The sequence below is a fragment of the Dendropsophus ebraccatus genome, chromosome 2 (genome assembly GCF_027789765.1).
Source record: "Dendropsophus ebraccatus isolate aDenEbr1 chromosome 2, aDenEbr1.pat, whole genome shotgun sequence".
NCBI lineage: Eukaryota > Metazoa > Chordata > Amphibia > Anura > Hylidae > Dendropsophus > Dendropsophus ebraccatus.
Window position 1 is genome coordinate 167,855,302 of NC_091455.1, and position 24,934 is coordinate 167,880,235.

At 38.9% G+C, this 24,934-nt stretch overlaps 1 protein-coding gene across 2 annotated transcripts in view; it reads left to right on the forward strand.

Annotated features, from left to right (window-relative positions):
• Positions 1 to 24,934, forward strand: part of ZNF385D (zinc finger protein 385D) — a 269,331-nt gene that overhangs the window by 154,210 nt on the left and 90,187 nt on the right. Inside the window, exon 3 of one of the 2 annotated variants that reach the window (XM_069960422.1) lies at positions 1,680 to 1,790. The exons of the other annotated variant lie outside the window; for it this stretch is intronic. Within the exon in view, the coding sequence (XP_069816523.1) occupies positions 1,680 to 1,790 (111 nt within the window). The remainder of the gene's footprint in view (positions 1 to 1,679; positions 1,791 to 24,934) is intronic. 2 annotated transcript variants of the gene reach the window in all.

Below are 24,934 nucleotides of genomic sequence, written 5' to 3' on the forward strand. Positions count from 1 at the left end.
ATACATTGTATGAACCAGCCATAAAGTGTACCTCCAGCCCCCCAAAAAAGTGTGTAAAGTCTTCTTCTTCAAAATTTAGCCATCCAGTTCAATCACCTATTCTCCTTTCTCAGATTACAAACCCAAGGTATTAAATCAGCATTTTCCTTGAGCTGTATTTCCATCTTCCATTACTGTATGTCACCCATGTCAGTCACTATTACTGCCCATCCCACTCTCTTAAAGCAATTATGGTTTAGCAATTAGCAGTTCATTGATAATGCCCCACATTTATTAATCTCCCTGGAACCAAAACTGTCTGGCTTTGCCCAAAAGAACCAAATACAGTCAGCTCTCTCAATTTACCAGAGCTAAGATATAAAATGAGCTGTGAATGGTTTCTATATGAACTCTGATTGGTTTCTACAGTATATAAGCAGTGCTTGATTTCTATATGGGCTGTGATTGGTTGCTTTTATGAGTGATAATTGGCTATAGGCAATACCAGAGAGTTTTGGTGTCAGACAGATTAATGGATCTGGGACCATTATTTTAAGGGATAAGGCAATATTATGGCAACATGTGCATGTATACTTTTACATGATTTACAAAAAAACATTAGAGCTCAGCTCAGACTAATACACAGGTTATGCTGCATTTACACGTAACGATTATCGTGCGAATTTGCGCGATAACGGTCGAATTCGAACGATAATCGTACGTGTAAATGCAGCGAACGATCGAACGACGCACGATAAATCGTACATTTTGATCTTTCATCAGGTCATCAAATCGTCGTTCATCGTACGCAAAAAATTTGCAAATGTTTCCGTGTGAACAGTCGTTCGCCGATTTAACCAATGTGTGAGATAGGCTTAAACGATCGCAAAACAATCGCAGTGCGAATATTCGTACGATATATCATACCATCTAAACGCTGATCGTTATAAAAAAAAATCGTAAATCCGACATCGCTAATCGTACGATCGGGCCAATAATCGTTACATGTAAACGCAGCATTAGGCTCTGTTTTTTTTTTTCTCACTACGATATGTCCTTCAAAAAAAGGCAAAAGCAAAATGACCTAAAGTTGAAATTTTACTTAATCTAGATTTCTTAGATGTGTTAAATATATTTTCTCTTAAAAAACGTGGCATTGTTTAGCAGCAATCACTACAGAACCTAGGTAACATTGCTTCTCTACCGACCAGAACAAATAGACCCAGGGTAAGATGATAGAAGACTTTTAACTTTTTTGGAATAATAGGCTGGAAAGTGGAAGATTTGAAAAGATTTTGTATCTTTATTGGTATTACTAGCCCTGATATTGGATCTATACATTCACCCAGAAGAGTACCTACAGGAGGTACAAAGGTTGTACCTTTGCATTTATGTCTAAGAGGGTTTAAAAGCCCCCTCTGCCCTATAAGAATACATTAGTTTTATAAATGACACATAGCAGACCAGGGGCCATGTTACAGATTTGCTTTAGAAGAATTAAATTAAACATCTGCAATGTTGTTTTTAATAACTCAAAGCAGCAACATTTTAGTATAAACAGCACATAAATATATTGTTTAAGGCATGTTAATATATTGCCTTCCAAATGTGCTCAGTCATAAGGCTCACCACTGCTACCATCTTCATCATATGAAGATAATCTGGGTTAAACAAGACTTATTTCTGTCTTTCTATTGCAGATGGACCCAGTTCAAAAAGCAGTCATAAGTCACACATTTGGGGCTCCCTTACCACAGAGAAGGAAGCAAATCGCCCCCTGCAATATATGCCAACTGAAATTTAATTCGGAAGTAAGTTTATCATTTTCTAGTCCTGATAAACACTATATTGGCAATAGAAAAAAAATAGTAAAGGGCAATGTTTGTGTGATACAGGAGCAGAAGGCTTTTTGTTTGGTTAATCTTATGGTAATTATGTGATTATTATGATCATAGTCTTTTTTTTTATCAGGCACCACAAACAAATAATTAGACATTCTTTTTGGCTAGACTTAAATGAGGATAGAAAAAAATCCCTTTCGGGAACTGTGAAAAATACAAATAATTGCTGCACTGAGATTTAAATATTATACAACAAAAGGAGATATGGTCCAATTTGAACAGAGAAAATTTGACTGCACTTATAAATCTGAAATATTTAAAGACGTAGACTGAGTGCTGGCAGAGGTGATGGTGACATCTGTCCTGATCAGGTGTGAGACCATTGTATTCTGGTGAACCTTCCGTCTTAAAAACTGTGGTGCTAATGAATGACAGTCTTTCATTCTTGGCCAAAAAAGCTCTTCAGGATGTAAAATTCTATTTTTGTGACAGTAAAGCTTTTCTGTTTAGAAGCCATATACTGTAGGTATTGTATTTTAATGGCACATTGGTTGTTTGTTTCTTGGCCAAAAATGATAGTAACCACTTCTTCTTAAAATAAATATATATCTGTGTATTATTTTTTTTTTTTTTGCCATTAGTCTTGTCTGGTCATGGCAACTACAACTATTTGCATCCACTCTTTAGGTCATCATGAATAAGTTAAAGGGGTTATCGGGGTAAAAAAACAAAAACAATATTCCAAATGATCCCCCTTCCCAATACCACCATATGTCTAATTTACATGTATAACCTATCTTGACCCCTTTCACAGTTTTTTCCCCCTCATATTTACCCACTCTGGATGTCTAAAATCATCTTCTCTGTGTCCACTCTGACAACAGGCTGTTCCCTGTTTCCCCCACCCTTTGTTAGACACAGGACATGTGATCTCTCTGGGGCTTGGTTAGCTGTCTATTGACTTGGTAACCTGGCCCCTAGGAGACATCATCTGCACCTGATCACTGCTAGTGAAAGTGCTGCTTCCATAGAGCCTAGGTTTCTGTCATATGAAAACTTATAGTTCTATCTCTGCTTGCTGTCAGTGAACGCAGGCACAAGTGCCGGTCTTTGTGTCACAACTCTGTATATTGTAAGTGTTATGGATGTTCTTAAAGTGTCAATAGAACTAAAAAAATTTCATTCACAGTCAGCAAGCAGAAATTTAAACCTACAGTACACCCCCAGTAAACAGTTGCTCGTTATACAGCACATAACTACATCATGCGTGTGAGCTCTGCTACAACATCAGCTAGTATGGAATACATACTGGGGTGATGTGATAAGATCAGTAAGACCAGCTAGCATTTCATTTTTAGCTCTTAAATGGTCAGTTAATTTATTCAGATTTACTCAAACTGTCTGATTCTTTAGGTGGCCATATATCTTCAATATTGTTCAGCCATCAGTTATGTCTTCCATATTCAGCACATCCTCCCGACAGAGGAACGGCACAGCCGAGTGTTCCTGTATTCTCGAGGGGGAGGGGTAAGCTGCAGCCAGAGCGCTCTGAAAAACGTCCTCTGTCCATCAGCAAAAATACAAAATAGTAGACATCTGTTATACAGTAATTAAACATAGATCAAACGTCAGTCTGCATTGCAAAATATGTATATTTTTTTAATAAATCTGAACATCTGCTAGATTAATCAATCTTTGGTACAGAGGAGTTGGTGGTCAAATTTTTCTGAGTGGCTTAAAAGGCCATTTTGGTCAGTTTATATTGATGAATAATTTTTGGAAAAATCAATCTCTTTATCTGTTAGATGTATCGATCTTTCGTGCAGAGGAGTTCCCAAGTATTTTTCTCCCATAGACTATAATGGGATTCGATAGTCATCCAAATATACAAATGCCGGGATCTATTCAAATTGAAATTTAAATTATCGAATATTTCACTATTTGCTCATCTCTAGCAGTATTTTACCCCCCCAATGCAATGCATTGAAGTCAATGGGAAGAAAGACATCCGATGCACACAGTGTATTGAATAACAGACGTTTTTGCCGCGGGCGTCAAAATAATGAACATGATTATTATTTTCAGACGTCTTTTGCAAACAACGGACGTTTTTTTATTTGTAGCTCACACACAGTTTTCCTTTTGTCACCGTTCTGTCTCCGTTTTTACTATTAAATTCAATGGACTTTTCAATTAAGCCACAACCAAAGTCCAATTAGTAACCCCAAACTAGAATAATGTACATACACCCATCAGTGCACTAAGGGGAGGTCAGGCAGCTAAATAACGTCCATTATTTTAGACTCAAAATGATGGACGTAATTTTAAACGGAGATGAAAAAACGTTGAGTGAACATAGCCGAAAAGTTGTTGCATGTTTCCAGTTTACTCTTCTGGATGATAATTACAATTTTCCTACTACATATAGGTGTCACAATTAACCCGAACATCTCCCATTGACTTTAATGGGTTTAGAGTTCGAGTTTGAGTCAAACTTCGAACCAAACTTCACTACTGTTCGAGGTTCGACTCGAACTCGAACATTTTACTGTTTGATCATTACTACTCATAAACTGCTCCAATCTGAAATTGCCACCTATTTGGGAAACAAGGTGCAGACAGGTAAAGAGTCACAACATTTTTGGGGGGCTTTGCAACTTTCTACTTGTCTGCACTGCGTGCGGATCTTGATAGACGTCCATCTAAGTTTTATTTTTAATTGTTTGGGGTAAACATTTTTACATTATTCTCAAGTTACAATAGGAATCCTATAACGAGTATATTTAGTGACTTTAAAGACTATTTTTCAATAATTTTTAGAAAATAGTGTATGCAGATAAAATATATTTGTACTTTGGCATGTTACATAAAATGTGGCTATGCACATTAGGCAAGCAGGGAGCATTTTTCTGTTTTCACATGATGTCACTGTGTATTAAGAACCTTTGAAGGTTAGACATAATTATGTAGTCTTAATGCCTGCTTGTCTTATATGAATATATACAATGATTACTCAGAATGGAATAACAGTATTGTAAGTCCCTTAAAATATTTTTGTGAAATAAGTGTTCTACAGACGTTGCATTCCTTGTCTAAGAAAATTAGAAACAATGTAAGAAAAAGTAGCTGTTTTTATAATCAAAGTAATATGTAGCCACTTAGACAATATGGTGTAGCTGCAGGGTCCTCAGCATAGTGCTGATTTAGTCCATTACTTTTGATTTAGTTTTCAATTACACATCTTGTTGCGTATTACTCAGGGGGTGTAAATACAGATAAATAAGGACATCTTATTTAGAACTGTAAAAAATATGCTGTAACACCATAAGAGATGAAAATGTTAATGAGTTTGTCAATATACTTAATTTTAAGATTCCTTACCGTCCCTTTGTCACCAATCTGGTAACTCACCGCTACTATGTAAACACACTGGTGTGACATATCTTATGCACTTATGTGATGTGCCATACCTATGGATATATTTACAAAATGTTGTTTTTCAGTAAAGAATGGACACTGATTGCAATGGAATCAGCGTCCGTTTTTTTATTGCAGGGGTGGCATTTCATTGAAGTCAATGCAATGCCTTCCGCTGTGTTCTCACATTGTTATTTTAACACCTGTTCTTTAGAACAGGCATTAAAAAAATGTACCTGTCTATTATTTCCGGACGCTGTCCTTTGACAGCGTCCACCAAGGTATCGCCAAAAGAAAAAACACGGAAAATGCAACATCAGCCTATTGGTGCAAGCACTTAACCGTATACACACGATTAAAACCTGCTCTGTAGATATAAAAAAATGAGGATCTTAGCAAACTATTTGATCAAACAGAGTGTACCATGTCACCACGTTAAGGCGTCCCCAGAGACACGGTCCCTACTCTAGCATTTTCACACTAGTAATGGCCTCTATAACTGGGCAGATAGGATCCAAATAATTTTTTTTTATAGCAGCTTTGGGACATGGGTGGAGTGCAAGAGATTATTTGGATCTTATCTGGTCAGTTGTAGGCTTGTTCAGCACAGGAGAGGCCATTGCTAGTTTGAGAATGCTAGAGTAGGACCATGTCTCTGAGGACTCCTTAATGTGGTGACATGGTGCACTCTGTTTGATCAAATAGTTTAAAAAGATCCTCATTTTTTAATATCTACAGTGCAGGTTTTTATCATGCATACACCGGGGGAGTATATACAGTACGTGTTTGCACCTGTAGATTGCTGTTGCACTTCCTATTTTTTGGTCTGTACTTAAGCCACATGCAGCGTGCAACCTGCAGTGTGAACAGAGGGATAGAGGTACTGCTTTTTTCCCCTTTTTTCCTGATACAGAGGAATCAGCTAAAGGAACGCCCTGAATGCAGCCCGGCCACCGTCAGTTTAATAGCTTGGACTGTAATGCATTCCATTGAGGTCAATGAAAATGCAGTAATAATGGACCTAATTTTAAAAAGAAAAAGCAGATCTTCTCAAACAGTAGTACCACATATTTACTTTGTTTGCAAATTCCATCATTATACTATGCACTATGCACTATGAGATTTATCCAACATGGTGTAAAGTGAAACTGGCTCAGTTGCCACTAGCAACCAATCAGATTCCACTTTTCGTTCCTCACACACTCTTTGTAAAATGAAATCTGTGAAGTGGAATCTGATTGGTTGCTAGGGGCAACTGAGCCAGTTTCACTTTACACCACATTTGATAAACTTTCCCCATAGAGGCTATGTTCTTACGATAACAGTTGTTATTTGATGTTATTTGATTTCGTGAACATTATGTGGGGCCATTATTTATTCAAAAATTGTCATTCTTTGAAAAAAGTTTTTTTTTCCCCTAAAAAAAAAGGGCTTTAGGCTAATTGTAAAATGTAATGACCCAATAGCTGAGTAGCTAATTGGAGTCAACTTTCACGTTGCCTTTATCTATAACTCTTTTGACTCTTGTCAAAAGGCACCATCTTGTCAAAATTCCATTAGGTGCACACACTTGCTATATTAAATGTAAGCTAAGGCTAGGTTCACACTGCGTTTTCAGCATCCGTTTAACGGATCCGTTTTTTTAACGTCCAGAAAAATAGGGTCAGCAACGTTTTTTGGTCCGTTTTGGTCCGCCAAAAAAAACGGATCCGTTTTTTTTTATAATGGAAGTCAATGGAAAAACGGATGCACACAAATGAATCCGTTTTTTGCAATCCGTTTTTCATGCGTTTTTTGCAAAAAACGGATGCGTTAAACGGATGCTGAAAACGCAGTGTGAACCTAGCCTAAGCAGAAAGACATACAGTATATGCCTTGCTCCTTTGTAGACAGGAAATCCTGCCTTTGCTAAGAGTCTCTACTTCTTTATATACAGTACTTCCTGTGGTAATCTTCATTAATGGAGTTGGGCACCACAGAATTTGCTCAGAATAAATTAGAAATTTAGGAAAATTTCAGAGCAGGTATGACTCTATTATTAGTATTAAATGATTTTTTTAAACCCTGAACAACCATTAGGATATGATTATCATTTCTGATAATCCTTGCTGCCAATAAAGGGGAGTCATTACAACTGAGACTGAGATAGTGGGACTGCAGTGAAAACAGTCACAAAAAATGCATTCTTGTTGGACTTTTGGTCACAGGCCACATATTACTTTGTGTTTCTAGTTCTAAGAAACATAGATTGTCAGCAGAAAACTGGTTTATCTAGTCTGCCCTTTTAGTATTTGCCTTCTTATTATCTTAGGACATATACAGTATATGTTTATCCCAGGCAAGTGTAAAGTCAGTTATTGTATACGCTCCAGCCGGGATCCCGTGCGGCGCCGCAAATAACTGACATAGGAAACCCTGTCAGTTCACACAATGAAGCAAACGGCTCCGGCCACTTGCTTCATTGCGTGCTATGGGAGGTTCTGATGCGGGCACGCGCTGATGCGCCCGCATCAGAACCCTGCGGCTGGAAAGATCATCCGGCTGGTTTCATACGTAGTGTGAACATAGCCTAAAAGGGTTCGATCATGTCCCTCCTTTTCGTTCTTACCTCCAAACTATACAGATTTAGGTCCCTAAGTCTTTCCTTATTTATGCTTCAGAATGTACACTATTTTTGTGGCCAGTCTCTAGATCTCTGCTGTTTTATCAATATCCTTTTTGTAGGTGAGGTCTCCAGAACTGGGCACAGTATTCCAGATGTGATGTCACCAGAGCTCTATACAGCAGAATCACAATCTCCTCTTCCTAGTGGTTTTACCTCTAGTTATACAGTCCAGCATACGATTAGCTTTCCCTGCCACCTGGTTGCACTGGTGACTGATTTTAAAGCTGTCAGAAACCACTTAAAATACTTGACAGATAATGTATGTTCTATGTTTTTATTTAAAAGCTAAGCCCAGATAATTGTTAGGATGACTGTATCCATATACCAGTCATGTGCCACCTCCAGTTCCCCATAGCTCCTATACATTTCAGATCACTCTTAATACTTTTAAAAGCATCAAGCATATGAATATGTAAGTAACTTAGTTTTATTAGTAATTGCTTCAGCGTCACTTTCCATTTACATTTTATCTTAGGTTCCCTATCTAAGCTAAAACCCTCAATGATTACATTCCATCAATTCCATACTAACCTGATCTTTTTATTGATTCCTTTCTCCCTTTAAATGAAATCTATTCCCAGCTTTTTCCAAGTATACATGTTGAGTGGTTGGTCATTAAATTCCTTTCCTTTACAATTTTAAAGCAATATGACAAATTCATTTATATGTAGTTATGTTAGTGTCTTTTATTAAATTCGTTGCTTTTGTATGAATTAATGTGCACTTGTAATTTAAGATGACTTCAAAATAAGTTGTCTTTTGTGTTCATGAGAGATAATGGTATTTCTGACGGTTGTATAACGTGTGTGGCGTTTTCACCACTTTATTCCTCTGCAAGCTTTATATCTAATTGTCAGCTTTTCCTAAGCACAGCTTATGAGTGAGTGAATAAAGCTAAGCAGTTTTCATGTCTCCTATAACCAGCCCTAATAGACAAGAGGAGATCCTGCTCTCTGTAGCACCTCTGAGAAACAACAACAGGAAGCAACATTATAGAGTAGTACTGAGCAGTGTAGTGATGAATCCCACACTGGGTGGAGACTGGAGTCGTGGATCCGCTGTACCACCACTAGCGGTGACATAAGCCACACCAGGGAACGGAGTCTAAGGGGACGCTGGTCTTCACCAGGACCCGCCTCAAGGCGGGATCGACTTACTGTGACAGGCGACCCCCAGGTCGCTACCCCTGGCTTGGCTTGCTAGTGGTGTTGGGCGATCTGCAACTGGAGACAGGTAGGCAGGTAGGCTTGGGCTCAGCAGGACTCTCGGCTGGAACCAAAGCAGCAGTCAGATTTCTGGAACCAGGAATGTCTGGGACCAATGAGCAGAAAACACACTATGGGAAACATGCAGAGGATCCATCAGGGAATGTCAGGACAGGTGCCTTACTTACAGGTGATTTTTGCACTAACCAATTAGGTACGTACTGTCCCTTTAAATCTGTGACAGCCGGTACGCACACGCCCTAGGAGGTGGGGACACACGCGTCGGCCGGGAAAATGGGGAGCAGGACCGATGAGCGGTGAGGCGCCCCCAGGGGTTGAAGCATCAGCGCAGGGCCCCTCCATGTGGGCTCCAGCATCTGCAGTATGCCAACGCAGCCCTTTATATAGTAAGCCAGTAACATATTTGCATAATACTGCATTGGAAAGCCTGAGACACTACTTGGTCTGAGATTTTCTTGACTTTTCAGAGTTACAGCAAAGCACATTTATAAATGTCCACTGCTAATAAAAATACAATAATAATATGTAATGTAATAAACTAAGAGTATCATACATTAATATCAGCATTTAACATTAAGTTTTTACACTTTAGAGTCTTACTCCCAGGACCTTCACTTATGAAAAGAACAGGGCCCTCCTACGTGATATGCCATAAATATCTCAGAGGAGCATACCCTTATACTGGAATATTTCCATTTTTCATTTTCTTTATTTTATTGGGAATGTGTATGTTCTGTGAACCTTCTAGAATGAGTTGTTGTTTTACAGCAAATATTTACCCTGCACAATATAGTATATTCATAATATATGTGAAGATTAAAGGTTAAGCTACTTCCCAGATATTTGTTTCTGCCTTAACTCTAATGCTATCTTTTGTGCAATCATTATTCTCCATTACCTATGACATGTATTAAACACATATGCACATTTAGAAATACAAACACATGTGCAGTAAATACATCCTTATGTTTGATAGATGTTTTTTCAATTACTGTATATAGAGGATTTGGAGTGAGTTGAGTTATATAATCTTGGCTGCCTGCAACCACCACTAGAGGGAGCTAAATGTTTAAGCAGCATACAGCAAGTAATAAACTCAATGACAACAGTATAAATCCCTAGTGATCGCTGCTGGTAGCTACAATAACTGTTTTACGACAAACCCTAGAAGTTGGCTCCAAAGCCACCACTTAAAGCCTCTTTCAGGCATGGTTCCATGTTCTACTTACTTAGAACAGCTAACATTGAAGTGAGAAGTGCTCAGACTACCACTCAGCTGTTCCAGTTCATGAGAGAGATCACAGGAAAAGACTACCGCAGAGTCCACATAGGAACATTAGATTACTTCCCTTTGGTGGCTTACAAATAAAAGCTTCAGGAAGCGCTGTTAGAGATGATTGATTCCATATATCCCATATCTTTATAGGATTTGATTTTGGGATACTTTCTATGTAAATGGAATAGATGATTCCATTCCTGATACCTTAATTAAAACCATCTAGAGCAAAATGGAAAGAACGTGCTGCCACAAGAAATGTGGCTTGGTAGTAATCTCCAACTCTGGCCCACATAAGAGGTTCTGAGAGTAAAGACCCTGCTATGACACCCATATGATTTTTGACCCGATTTATGAAGCAACCACCACTCCGTTCTAAAAGCAGTGGTTTATATATATTTTATGTATAGTGTACATACTTAAAAATATACAGTACTAGAAAATGTACCCGGCGCTGCCCGGGTATAAAGTGTCAGTGTGTTAATTAGATTTGTTCTAAGGTGCCCAGGAGGCCAAGCTAAAGGTATTGTTTCATCTGAGTTAATCAGTGGAATTAGTGTATACCTGTAGTGCATAGTTGGAGGGGTTCTGTATACCTATAGTGTATAGTTGAGGGAGGTTCTGTATACCTGCAGTGTACAGTTGGTGAAGGTCCTGTATACCTAAACTGTATAGTTCGGGGGTCCTGTATACCTGTAGTATATAGTTGGTGCTGTATACCTGTAATGTATAGTTGGTGGAGGTCTTGTATACCTGTAGTTTATAGTTTTGAGGGTCCTGGATACCTGTAGTGTATAATTGGTGGAGGTCTTGTATACCTGTAGTATATAGTTCGGGGGTCCTGTATACCTGTAGTAAATAGTTTGAGGGTCCTGTATAATTATAGTATAGAGTTGGTGGAGGTCCTGTATAACTGTAGTGTATAGTTTGGGGTCCGATATACCTGTAGTATATAGCTGGTGGAGTTCCTGTATACCTATAGTATATTTGGGGTCCTGTATACTTGTAGTATAGAGTTGGTGAAGGTGCTGTATACCTGTATTATAGAGTTGGTGTAGGTCCTGTATACCTGTAGTGTATGGTTTTGAGGTCCTGTATACCTGTAGTGTATAGTTTGGGGTCCTATATACCTGTAGTATATAGTTGGTGGAGTTCCTGTATACCTGTAGTGTATAGTTTTGAAGTCCTGTATACCTGTAGTGTATAGTTTGGGGTCCTGTATACCTGTAGTATATAGTTGGTGGAGGTCCTGTATACCTGAAGTATATAGTTGGTGGAGGTCCTGTATACCTGTAGTATATAGTTTTGGGGTCCTGTATACCTGTAGTGTAAAGTTTGGGGTCCTGTATACCTGTAGTATATAGTTTTGTGGAGGTCCTGTGCACTTGTAGTGTATAGTTTTGGGGTCCTGTATACCTGTAGTGTCCTGTATACCTGCAGGGTTGTATTTACCCGTATGGCAGTGTTATTCAGTCACAGAGTGTCGGTATTGGTCATGTCTGGTATGGGGGTGTTATCCAGTCACAGTATGGCGGTATTGGTCAGGTCTGGTGTGGCGGTGTTATCCAGTCACGGTATGGTGGTATTGGTCAGGTCTGGTATAGCAGTGTTATCCAGTCACAGTATGGCAGTATCGGTCAGGTCTGATATGATGGTGTTATCCAGTCACAGTATGGTGGTATTGGTCAGGTCTGGTATGACAGTGTTATCCAGTCACAGTATGGCAGTATTGGTCAGGTCTGGTGTGGCAGTGTTATCCAGTCACAGTATGGCGGTATTGGTAAGGTCTGGTATGACAGTGTTATCCAGTCACAGTATGGCGGTATTGGTCAGGTCTGGTGTGGCGGTGTTATCCAGTCACAGTATGGCGGTATTGGTCAGGTCTGGTGTAGCAGTGTTACCCAGTCACAGTTTGGTATATCTGTTGTGCCCTGTATATACATGTACTGTATGGATGGAGTAGGGGGTCCTGTATATACATGTACTGTATAGATGGAGTAGGGGGCCCTGTATATACATGTACTGTATAGATGGAGTAGGGGGCCCTGTATATACATGTACTGTATAGATGGAGTAGGGGGCCCTGTATATACATGTACTGTATAGATGGAGTAGGGGGTCCTGTATATACATGTACTGTATAGATGGAGTAGGGGGTCCTGTATATACATGTACTGTATAGATGGAGTAGGGGGTCCTGTATATACATGTACTGTATAGATGGAGTAGGGGGTCCTGTATATACATGTACTGTATAGATGGAGTAGGGGGTCCTGTATATACATGTACTGTATAGATGGAGTAGGGGGTCCTGTATATACATGTACTGTGTAGATGGAGTAGGGGGTCCTGTATATACATGTACTGTATAGATGGAGTAGGGGGTCTACCAGTTAATACTGTGGATGTTGTGAGGCAGCTTCCCTAGCAACCATTGCTTCCTGTGAAAATGAAAGCAGTAATCCTATTGGTTGCTAAGGCTCCAACTGCCGTGTCTGCTGCAGCTAATTATATCACCTGTGTTTGCAGTGAGGAGATTTTCCCATTCATCTCTATGAGGCGCCTCTCTTTCCCCTCCCCCTCCCCTCCTGTACATCTGGCGGGGACGGGACCTTCGCAATAACCTTCCCGGGCACCCAATGTATCTGTGGGCCAAATTTGGGGTCAAACGGTTCAGGCGTTTGGAAGTCTATAGAGGACAGACAGACAGACAGACAGAAGGACAGACAGACAGACAGACAGACTTTGATTTTTATGATATAGATTTATGCACTTTTACACTTTGGCTATGTTCCCACTAGCTACCGGGCTTCATTTAGGACGTTCCTGCAGCTGATACCTCTGCATTGGTTCCAGGAACATTCTTTTCTTAACATTGACTTACAGGCACCGTTGGGTGTGCCCAAAAATCAATGCCGTTGCACGGTCCGGTGCCTCGTACATTACATTGTGTTAAAAGCTATTATTTCCAGATGCTGCTTGGTGAACAGCGTTTGGAAATAATAGTCAGGTCCATTTTTTTAATGTCCCTTTTTAAAGAACGGGCCTTAACATAACACTGTGTGAACACAGCAAGTGCCATTGCATCGATTTTAATGCAATGGTGCCCCTGCAGTAAAGAACGGACACTGATTCCATTGCAATCAGCGTCCCTTCTTCACCTAAAAAAGAACAATGTATGAACATAGCCTATCAGGAACATTTATTAAGACCAGCATGTTGGCCGTTCCTTAATAAAGCCCCATGCCCATGCATCCCACTTGATTTACTATGAGGCACTGTTAGTAAATTCAGCAGGACCAGTTGCAGAAATCCATACCTGTGCCACAGAAGGTGTAGATTTTTGTTATCTAAAAGCCAGACCACTGCTTTTAGAGCAGAGTGGGGATAGGTAACCTACAGTAGATAACAAGCTGTCAACAATAGGAAGGAAAGAACAGCATATCAGGAAAAGGAGGCAAGTTTGCTGAATGAATGTATTTGCTAAAATATATTAACTTGACATCCCCTATAAGTATAACTATATTAGCCTAGAAAGAATTAGCCCTTTAATGTACATGCCATAAAGCTATGATGGATGTGGGTTTGAGTAGTGATGTCTTCTTTGATCCTGCATCCGGGAATATTAATCCCTGTTTTTGTGCTAGACTACTCTCTTGAAACTAGACAGGTACACACAAAAAGGACTATTTGCAAAGTTGCTTCATATTTAGTTTAGATGCATTCTTTCAAGGGAGTTTCCTCAAATAACACAAAATGCAATTTTATGTGTGTTGTATGATATATTTACACACACATGTATTACTTTTTTTTTTTTTTTAAATAATTATTATTATTATGGAGACTCTACAAAAGTCTCAGGACCAGCATTGTTTGGTGAACAGCACTCAAGTAATTTTTCATCCTGTATTTGCTAGAGACAAATTGTCCCAGAGTAATTAAGATCAAATAGACTTCTGACCTGTCTATAGAAAACACATTGTTCATTTCTGTGACCCATGAACTTTATGAGGAAATGAGTATTTCGTAAGGTTACATTTGTTTTCAAGCCTATCCTGTGGGACCCAGCCTTTTCTATTCTGTTTAGAATAGAAAAACGATTTTAGATTTAAAACAGTACTCTTCCGAGATCTTATTCACATATGTCAGTGCTTGTTTTAAGTTAGGTATAAGGAACAGTCACCTTAACTCTAGGTGGTCTCAAGACTGTGGTTTGATCAATTCTTTAACTGTTAATAGTATACAGTATGTTAGCACTTGTGTTAGTTGGGATCTGTCAGGTTTTGATGCTCAGATACCATGGCATTGTTCAAAAAATGGCATTGTTCAAAAAATAATACTTGACAGGAACATTATGAATGGGAAGAATATTGTACAATGGGTTCACTACACAAATCGTAACAGATCTGTAATATTTGTCATGATCAAATAAAAACCAGAAGCTGACACCAATGTGAACAAAGCAAACATTTTTTTCCTGTTTGCTGTGTCTTATAATGGTGGACAAGGAATAGAATTATATCTATTTAAAAAAAAAAAATTAATATATTTAAGATGGGAACTGTTAGGATCCATGCTGTTGCTCGGCACCCCACACTGCCGGAGCACGCGGCCGACTCTCTGACAGTGCCAACGGCATCCCTGGTGACTGGCCTGGCCAGTTGCTAGAGGCGTGCCGACGGCATCTTTAGCAGCGGGCTGGGTTGCTGGGGATGCATCAGCACTTCTTTGTGATGTTGCCGCAGCTGGGGCTTCACCGCTCCTGGCCAATCGGCATTAGGTGAATAAAATTATTGACTGACTGACGGCAGACACCACCAGTCAGAAGTGTGTATTTGCCCTGGGACTCCAGGCTCCATAAGTATCTTCCCCTGCGGCCCATTACTTGCCTGCAATAGAGCCTATTTTACTAGTGTATCTTGACGTAGCGTTTTCTGCATTTCGTGTTTATCTGGTATTTCTGGCTTTTTGTGTATTTCTGGACTCTTGACTACTCTCTCGAAACCTGTTATTGTACTTTGCCAACCTCCTATTATTGACTTGGATCCCTGACTTTGATTTATTGGGGTTTGTCTTGTCCTTGTTCACACTATATAGGATAGGGTACCGCTGACCAGTTGTTCGCTGCCATTTAGGGCTGTTGGGGCAAGTAGGCAGAGACAGTGGGGTGGGTGCCAGTGTTAAGGCTGCACCTGTCCTTTGTCTTGATGGTCCCCTATATCCTGACAGGACCCTTGTTGTTATGTTCTGTCCATCATCCATCAGTTCTATCCATAATTTTTACTAACGTATATAGGGGCTTTAACCCCCACTTAACTGCAAGGGAACTATTTACTAACATGACTATTCAAATGGGTGTGTAAATAACTGTAACCTTTAGGAACAACCCTTCTAAAAATTATATCTTTTTGGATTGAAAGTTTTCATTTCAGCTGCCTTGCTAAGTCAAGATGGGAAAACCTCAGTTCCAGTCATCTTCGGCAAAACAGAAAATCTTTGCCTCTAAAAGTCCAAAGTTAAAGTTTAGCTGAAAAGGGAAATGAGATAGTATTTATCTATTAAATGATCACCCACTGTAAAAATCAAAGCTACAATAATATATTACTGAGAATACAAGGAACTGCTTGTACACCATAATTATAGAAGGACAACAATGTATTTGCATTAATGTGTACAATATAAGATTTTATGGTGAGTAAAGCCGCTACATAGTGATTGACAGTTCTAGTCTCCTGCTTTGTCCCATTTAATCCTTTGAACACTAAATACAATGCTATCAGCTTTATAAACCATCATTCACACATACTAGGTAGTACTGTATAATTACTCTTCTGATCTCAAGACTTACATTCTTTGATGCAGAAATCGTAGATGATTGCTGCTTATATGAGAAATTCATCAGTTTAGAACAGTTGGGGCTTCATGTAATAGATTGTATAAATGCAGCATTACCAAACCAATGTTCCTTTATGTAGTGGTGAAATATATACTGTATACAGCACACAGGAACTGTGTGGGTAATAGCTGTATGACCTAAAAAATACTTGTTAGTGCTAAAATGCAAAGTGATCATGTTTACCGGTGCAATGAGCAAATTTACAGTACGTTTGGGTTTGCAAAACCCCAATGCTTAATGGCTGTATTCATGTTTTCCAGGCATCCCTAGGGCTGTATCTATCTTCTCCAGCCACCATAAGTCAATGTCGAGCATTTAGGATTTCATGAACCTTAACTTCAGTAAATTAGTTTAAGTGTAATTAGAAGTTGACTAGTGATGAGCGAATACTGTTCGTTTGAATAGATATTCGATCGAATAGTAAGGTATTCGATCTATCGAATATTATCATATATTTCACTGAATATTCGATAAGCGTTCAAATCCCCCAGCTTCTGGATTTTACCTCCAAGTGGTCGAATAGATATTTTTTTCAATAATCGAATACTTGTTCCCATAGACTTCAATGGGATTGAATATTCGATCGAATTTTCGGGAGATATTCGTGCGAATATTGAATATTCGAATATTTCACTATGCACTCATCACTAGAGTTTACTTTTAAAGCTAGAGATGAGCGACTTTACAGTAGGAATGAAGTGAAGCGCTATCTGCATTCCATTCATCAGGCTGTGGCCTTTGAAGTCTGCTCTGCCCCATGCCGCTCCTTCCCAGGTTCTGGAAAGATGGATCCAGTCCTGGGAATCTGAAAGAAGTGGACTGAATCCATTTTTTCCCAACACCCGGGGAGGAGCGGCAGTGAGCGGAGCAGACTTTAAACCCTGCAGCCTGATGAGCGGAATGCAGATAGGAAAGAAGTTATTCACTTTGTTCCTACCGTAAATTCGTTCCTCACTATTTAAAACTTATGTCTGAAATTAGAACACAAATAAATTATGTCTAATGCATGAAATACTGTAACTATTGGCCAAACGCTATTCGCCCTACTCCACCAAAAACTTACATGCTATGTTTTCCCATGTGTGGATGTTTTTTTTTTCCAGTGGGCAGAGGGGAATAAGCCACTGCCAGGCCCATTTGACAATGATTTATCTCTAACGAGAACAAAAGATCTTGCATGCTGAAATCATGTCTAAACCTTAAGGCCCTTTTACACAAAGTGATCATTGTTTAAAAAATTGATATAACAATCGAAAATGAGAGATTGAAATGAAAAATAGTTCATTTTTGTTTTTCAACATATCAAAAAAATTATCGTTGGTAGTTCGCCGATCGTCGCACATCTGTTTGTGTGATAAGTCATACACCGATTAAAGAGAACCAATCACCTGAAATTAACTGTCCCTATAATAAAAGATTATCTCTCCCTAAATCTATTCCTGAAGATACAGACTGCCTGTGCAGTCTGTATCTTATGCTTTTACCTAATCCTACATAGCGGAGCAGTAAGGGCGGGGGCGGCCATCTTGATGACGTCACAGTGGTGTGTTCCAGCGCTGGAACACAAGGGACGTAATTAAGATGGCGCCCGGCTTTACTGCACCTCTACAGAGGACTGGGTAAAGTATAATATACAGACTGCAAAGGCAGTCTGTATCTTCATGAAGTTTATTTCTGAAGATACAGACTGCCTGTGCAGTCTGTATCTTATACTTTACCCAGTCCTCTGTAGCGGTGCAGTTAAGCCGGGCGCCATCTTGATTATGTCCCTTGTGTTCCAGCGCTGGAACGCACCAGTGACGTCATCAAGATGGCCGCCCCCGCCCTTACTGCTCCGCTATACAGGATTAGGTAAACGCATAAGATGCAGACTGCACAGGCAGTCTGTATCTTCAGGGACAGACTAATAGGCCCAGTTATAATAGACATACACAGCGATCTCGCGCTGTATAGCACGGCATCACTGTGTATTTACAGAGCGGCGGCAAAGGCTCATGGGAGCCCTTCCCGCCGCTCGGCATGCCGGGAGATTCCTGTCTCGCTCCGGCTCTTTTGAAAAGAGCCGGCGCAAGACAGGAAAAGAGAATGTGTATATTGTAAAAACGCGGGCATAAAATTAACTAATCCCAATTACAAATATTAATAAAATATTAATTTACAGCTAATTAGCAAAAAAATTTTTTTTTAATTTCGGCCATGATTGGTTCTCTTTAAACATGTTGTGTGGGTCGTCTTGATTAGCAACCGTTAAATGACTTAAAAATGATGGTTCAAAACAGTAATCTGTGAATGTAATAACCTCAGAATCGTTTGCTACTAAAATTGCTAGTTTTCACTAGCGATCGATTGTTATAGCTAATCTTTAAACAATAATTGCTAATACGGGCTTTAGAGCAGAGTAGTGGTCGGTAACCTGGACAACAAGCTATCAGCAATGGGAGGGTAAGAGCAGCATATCAGAAGAAAGAGGCAGTTTGCTAAATAAATGTATTGGCAAAACTACAAGTTTAAGTATGTTATTTGAGAAAGCAATACTCCTTTAATGTTATCATTAAAGTTCAATTGTTACCTCTCAGTCCATTATCTATACTGAATCCTATAATCTTTGGTAAGAAACGAGAAATTGTAAAATTGTGTCATATAGAAAAATGATCTTGACCTAGAGTTGCAGTATTTTGAGCTCCATCTGTGTTGGAATTCACATGAATAATATTTGTTCCATGCAATTTCTTCATTGGCCATATTCAGAAACAGTTTTAGTTCTTCAAGTATTGTAGACCAGCTGTTGTCAATAAACTGGAACCAGCAGAGATTAAGTATATGCTATTTACATTACACTGTAAAATCTGTTTTTAATTAAATCCATGCTAACAAACAAATGCCAATTGATGTCCCAGTGGTGAATATGAGGGGCTTTATTTTTCAGATAACATTCCTCCTATGAAGAACATTACATTTTACGGGATGCATTCTTTGGTCTCCGTGGTCTGTTCTTATGTCACAAATTGTTTCTCACTTTATTAACTACATTCTTTTTTTTTTAATATAACAACCACATTATTTTTTGTGCTGAGGTTAATAATCAGTAAAACAGTACTTATGGTACATATCTAGTTTAACGTTTATTGTTACGTTGCAAGGATAAATTCAATAATAAGTAATAGAAGCTGTAAAACCTTCATAAATGGGAGTGTTTCACTGGTTTCATCCAAATACCATGCTGACATTTCAAAACGAATTTTAAGAGAAAAAAGGAAAAAAAAACAGAGGTTTTACCAAAAGTTCAAAAAAGATAAAGGTTCAAGACTAGAGATGAGCGAACCTCGAGTATGCTCAAGTCCATCCGAACAAGATCGTTTGGCATTTGATTATCAGGGGCTGCTGAACTTGGATAAAGCCCTAAGGCTATGTAGAAAACATGGATATAGTCATTGGCTGTATCCATGTTTTCCAGACAACCTTAGAGCTTTATCCAACTTCAGCAGCCACCGCTAATCAAATGCCGAACGATCGGGTTTGGATGGACTTGAGCATGCTCGACGTTCGCTCATCTCTACTCAAGACATATGGTCCTGTACCCCTACTTACGCATATATGAAAAGTGAATACAATGCAGTTAAATCCAGTTACAAGAAATTTCTTCTTGAACGATAATATATCTTATACATAATAATTTTTTACATTTACGTGGTAGTCTGGGGCCAGACTACCATGGTAATGACTTACAGTCAAAACTAGTAGTAATAATAAAAGTGTCTCCTTTTGTTCACCATAACATAATAGTATCCCTATAGAGTAATAATTTCTCCTTTGTGCCCTACAGTAATAGTTTTGTTTATTATGTCCTCACACAGTAATAAAAGCCCCTTTCTGTCCTCAACAAAAGTAATAGTTGCCCCATAATAAAGATTCTTCTTTGGAATGGATCATGTAATATGGTTTGGAATGAGGTTAGGTAAGTTCATATTTTTTGGGGGTAGCCTTGCTATGCTTGAGAAAAGTCTTGATTGAAAGACTGAAACGTCGCATACCCTGTTCATGGATTGAATAAACCTCTGTTCACTTTTTTCATCACATTGGAGTGCTGCAGCAGTATTTAATTTATACATTTATACATTGAACACCGGGTGATCTCCGGCGTGCAGTTGGCACCCACCGACCTCCACGAGTGCCGCGTCAATATTGTATCTTGATATGACCTAAATATAGTTGAAAGTATACGTATGGTGAGAGTTCCGGCCGGCACTAACTACAAGGTACACCCAATGTGGGAAACCCGGGACTGGAGTATATAGCACACAGACTGTATCCAAACCGTGGAGCGGCGGTGCAGAGACAAAAAAGGCAGGATAAATGAACAAGGATCAAGAAACAGAGTCTCGCACTCACCGGACTGAAGATGCAAGTGGTTTATTTCCGATACATCAGAGTAGGCTAGGCGGGGAGAGGGGAGATGGTGAAGCAGGTGTGTTCAGCAGGAGCAACAAAATGTTTCACGCCTACAGAGGCGCTTCGCTACGTTCCTAGCCCGACGAAGCGCCTCTGTAGGCGTGAAACATTTTGTTGCTCCTGCTGAACACACCTGCTTCACCATCTCCCCTCTCCCCGCCTAGCCTACTCTGATGTATCGGAAATAAACCACTTGCATCTTCAGTCCGGTGAGTGCGAGACTCTGTTTCTTGATCCTTGTTCATAGTTGAAAGTATACTTTAAGAAGTTTAACTATAATAAAAACATATTGGATGAAAAAATAGATATTAAAGGGAAACTATGAGCAGGTTAGACGACTCTAACCAGCTGATATGTTTCTTTTGTGCATGGGGCTCTGAGAATGAAGATAAATCTCTTAACTTCATCCTCTGCATCATTCCCATGCAGTTAGTAATAAGATCCTTATGCCAATCAGGCAGTTTGAAGCACTGGGGGCGGGGCTGCCAACTACAGGGCACCAATCTGCCCCCGTCTGTAGCACCTCTTGGAATGAAAATCTACCTGCACATAAAAGATGCAGAGGATGAAGGAAAGAAACTTAATTTCATCCTCAGCATTCAGTACACAAAAGGGAAACATCAACAGGTTAGATATCCCTATCTAATTAATATTGTCTATTTTTTATTATTATTTTAGTAAATTAAGGTTTTTACATTGATTGAAAGATATACAGAGGTACAACAACAAAGGTATAGAAACAGATATCTCTCCCTCCTATAAGCAGAGCACTGCCTGTCTGTCAAGGTGTGAGAGGGCAGGGACTTCCTGCACAGAGGTGTTGGGGCCCAAGGGCACAGCAGACCTTAGCCCGCTCCTTTTTTACTCTTGTATGGCCCATAAAACTGTAAATTTTGGCAGAATACTGGCACAATTGATCTTTAAAGGGTATTTTTTAGAGGTATCATCCGTATAATTTGTTACATTTTAACAACGTCAATGGTTAAACATCAATTTTCCAGATGATAGATTTGCTTTCATGGTATCAAACATTATTATATACATTTAATGTGCTAATAATTATCTGGATAGAATTCTTTAGCCCATTCTATTTATCTTAGTAATGCTAACACATCCCAGTCACTCTCTCATGTACATTACTTTGTTAGAGCTGAGTTGTATGTATGTGAGTATCTCTCTAATAAATCATCTTTACATTCTGTTCAAGACAAATATGTACAATATTGCTGTACTGCATGTAGATTCTCATGATGTAGCTTGCTGTTTTTTGTCTAATCAAAATCATTATTGTTGCATAAGCTGCACATGGGCCCAAGAGACATACTCTACCTTTCTTTCTAAAAAAAATATTGAGTAAAAACAGAAAAGAAAAAAGTGCAAGAATTCTTGCACAGACCTAGAATATACCAATCTTTTTTTTTTTTTTTTCTGGTGGGAACTAAGAAGCTATAAACATATCTCTCCCAGTGCTATTTATGTTAATACTATGTAAAAGGTAATAGCACCACTTAATACTACATTTTTTTACAGAGACTGTGTTTATGGCCAAACAGCCCCAACTTATATACTTGTTGGATTTTTAAAAAAATAATCACAATTACTGCTGAAAAATGCCTCATGTGGTAACATTGGTGATGGGAGAGATAACCTATTAGCTCTTCTAAGCAGAATGCACTGAGTGCACTTGTGGTGCCCATTGGATATTCATTACTAGAAATTACTAAATCTCCTGAAATTCACTTTAGGTCTGAGTCCAGATTCAGATCCTGATTTGGTCTAAGAAGTGTCCCATAGGCATTGTAGTTACCAACTCATAGGGGGAGATTTATGAAAGGGTGTAAATATACACCTGGTGTAAACTGCCCACAGCAACCAATCCCAGCTCCTCTCATGCACGTTTGTTCTGAGGAAGGGAGAACCTACTCCTGAAACATGTTAACGCTGTGCTTTCAATAAAGGAAAACCTTTTTCACCTTACATCGCTTTGAAAGAAGAATCTTTCCAAAGGAGAATTTTTGCTGGGACAGCGCTGGTCAGTGCACATACCTTTTCTTTTTTCCTTTTTTATCCTCCTCCATTATTTGCGGGCTACCAATTCAGGAGCATCCGCCAACAAGGTATCACCAGCTTGCAGTCCCCCTTTTCTAGTCCCGGAGTGTGGATTATTGCACCATTGTACCCGTTTAGGGTGATATGCATCAAGCCCAAGTGGCTACAAGGTGAGCATTTACCTCGCCTTTACCTTTCTCTGTACCTTGGATAACGCACTAGGCGCCTGTGCCTTTCTTTTTGTTCTTTTTTTCCTTATATTTTACCAGAGCTGAAAGCTGAACTGTGATTGGTTGCTGTGGGCAGTTTGCACCAGGCGTATATTTACACCCTTTCATAAATCTCCCCCATAGTGTCCACAGGAGCAGGGATACCTGGCAAAAGCAGGAGTCCCTACTCCTCTACAGTGCATGGATTGATTAGGCCCGATACAGCAAATGTAGTAAAAAGAAGATGAAAAAAATCATAAAAAGGTCTGATATATATATATATATATATATATATATATATATATATATATATGCAAAAGTCTGTTTGTTGGTCAGCTCACCTGCTGTGGTATAGCCGTCGGTGCATGGTAAGACCCGGAGCCAGGGTCACAGCATACCAGAGAAAAAATTGGTTATATTCACTTCCCACTTTGAACTTACTCCTTAAGGGTTAACCTGCTTTCCAAGCCTGTGAAGTTTTTAACATGTGTTATATGGTTCTTAATTGGGGGTTAGTCATGTGATGTACAGCACTACCCTTTATATAGCAATATGAGCTTGTATGTATCATGCTTCAGTTGTGAACAAGGCTCGAGAAGCGCTGAAACGCGTAAACTTTTATTACTGTCCTATGTGAAGATTGTTTAATAAAGTATGGAATTTTAATGGTATATGCCGACCTGGTGCTGGACTTTTTTTTCTCTGATATATATATATATACATATATACTTTTTTTTTTTTATTGGGGCTGAATCTGTGTAATGCCAGATCTATCTATTACTTATCTCTATACATTGCACAACATGAAGAAATTCAGGCTTTATATACTGTATAGTGAGGCTTTAAAGCAGGGATGGGGAACCTTCTGCCCTCCAGCTGTTGCAAAACTACAATTCCCATCATGTCCGGTCAGCTAAAGCTAAAGCTTCGTCTGTCCTGGCATGATGGCAATTGTAGTTCTGCAACAGCTGGAGGGCTGAAGGTTCCCCATCCCTGCTTTAAAGTGATACTACAGAATCACAAAGAAGTTGTGAACTGGTTAAGAACAGACATGCTGGAGTGTTAAACTCAATGTCCTGACCATCATTTTATAAAAAAAAAAAAAAACAATAGATTTACATGTACAGTAAACATTGCTATTCTCAGCACTTTGGACAAATAAATATGATAAGTACCTCAATATGCATGGTGTTTTGCTTCTTCTGTTTAAATTGAGAAACTTCAAGGAGGTAAATAATTATGCATGTAACTATTTTATAATTAAAATTAAATATTTATTGCAGAATATGTAGATTAGTTAGATTAGTTTTGTGTTCTAACATTAACAAATATTTTTTGCTTGATCATCTTTTTAAAATAATTCAATCCATGATTTCCGGTATTATTGTTTTATAACAAAACATAAGAGTGAAAAGTGGGTGAACAGCAACTTATTAGCCAGGACGGTAATCAGTAAAATCCAATAAAGTACACCTATTTTTAAAATATGCCAATTATCATAATAGGTTACTGTGCAGAAACTGGCACAAAGTGGCTTTATGGGTATTTAGTTTAGATATGGCTCAGTTGAGATGCGGTCTGTGCAATTATAAATTATTTTAGGATAAGATATTTCCCAAGTGATACATAATGTAGTCATAGAATCACAGATTAAATAGAGCATCTCTACTAGCCAGCTCATTGCCCTACATATATTTAAAATATAAACCTTTGTGCTCAAACTAATTTAGTAAAGCCTAAATTGTGAATGTCAAAACTGGAGTATGCTCTGAAGATACTCTACTTCCTGAAATTTCAAGTAAATAAGAGAAAAATGGTCATACATGACAATGTTAATGTTTTAGCATAATAAAATATATTTTTTTTCACAGGAATACAATATTCCATTGTCCTAAAAAGGAAGAAGTAAATTATTATTGCAAATATG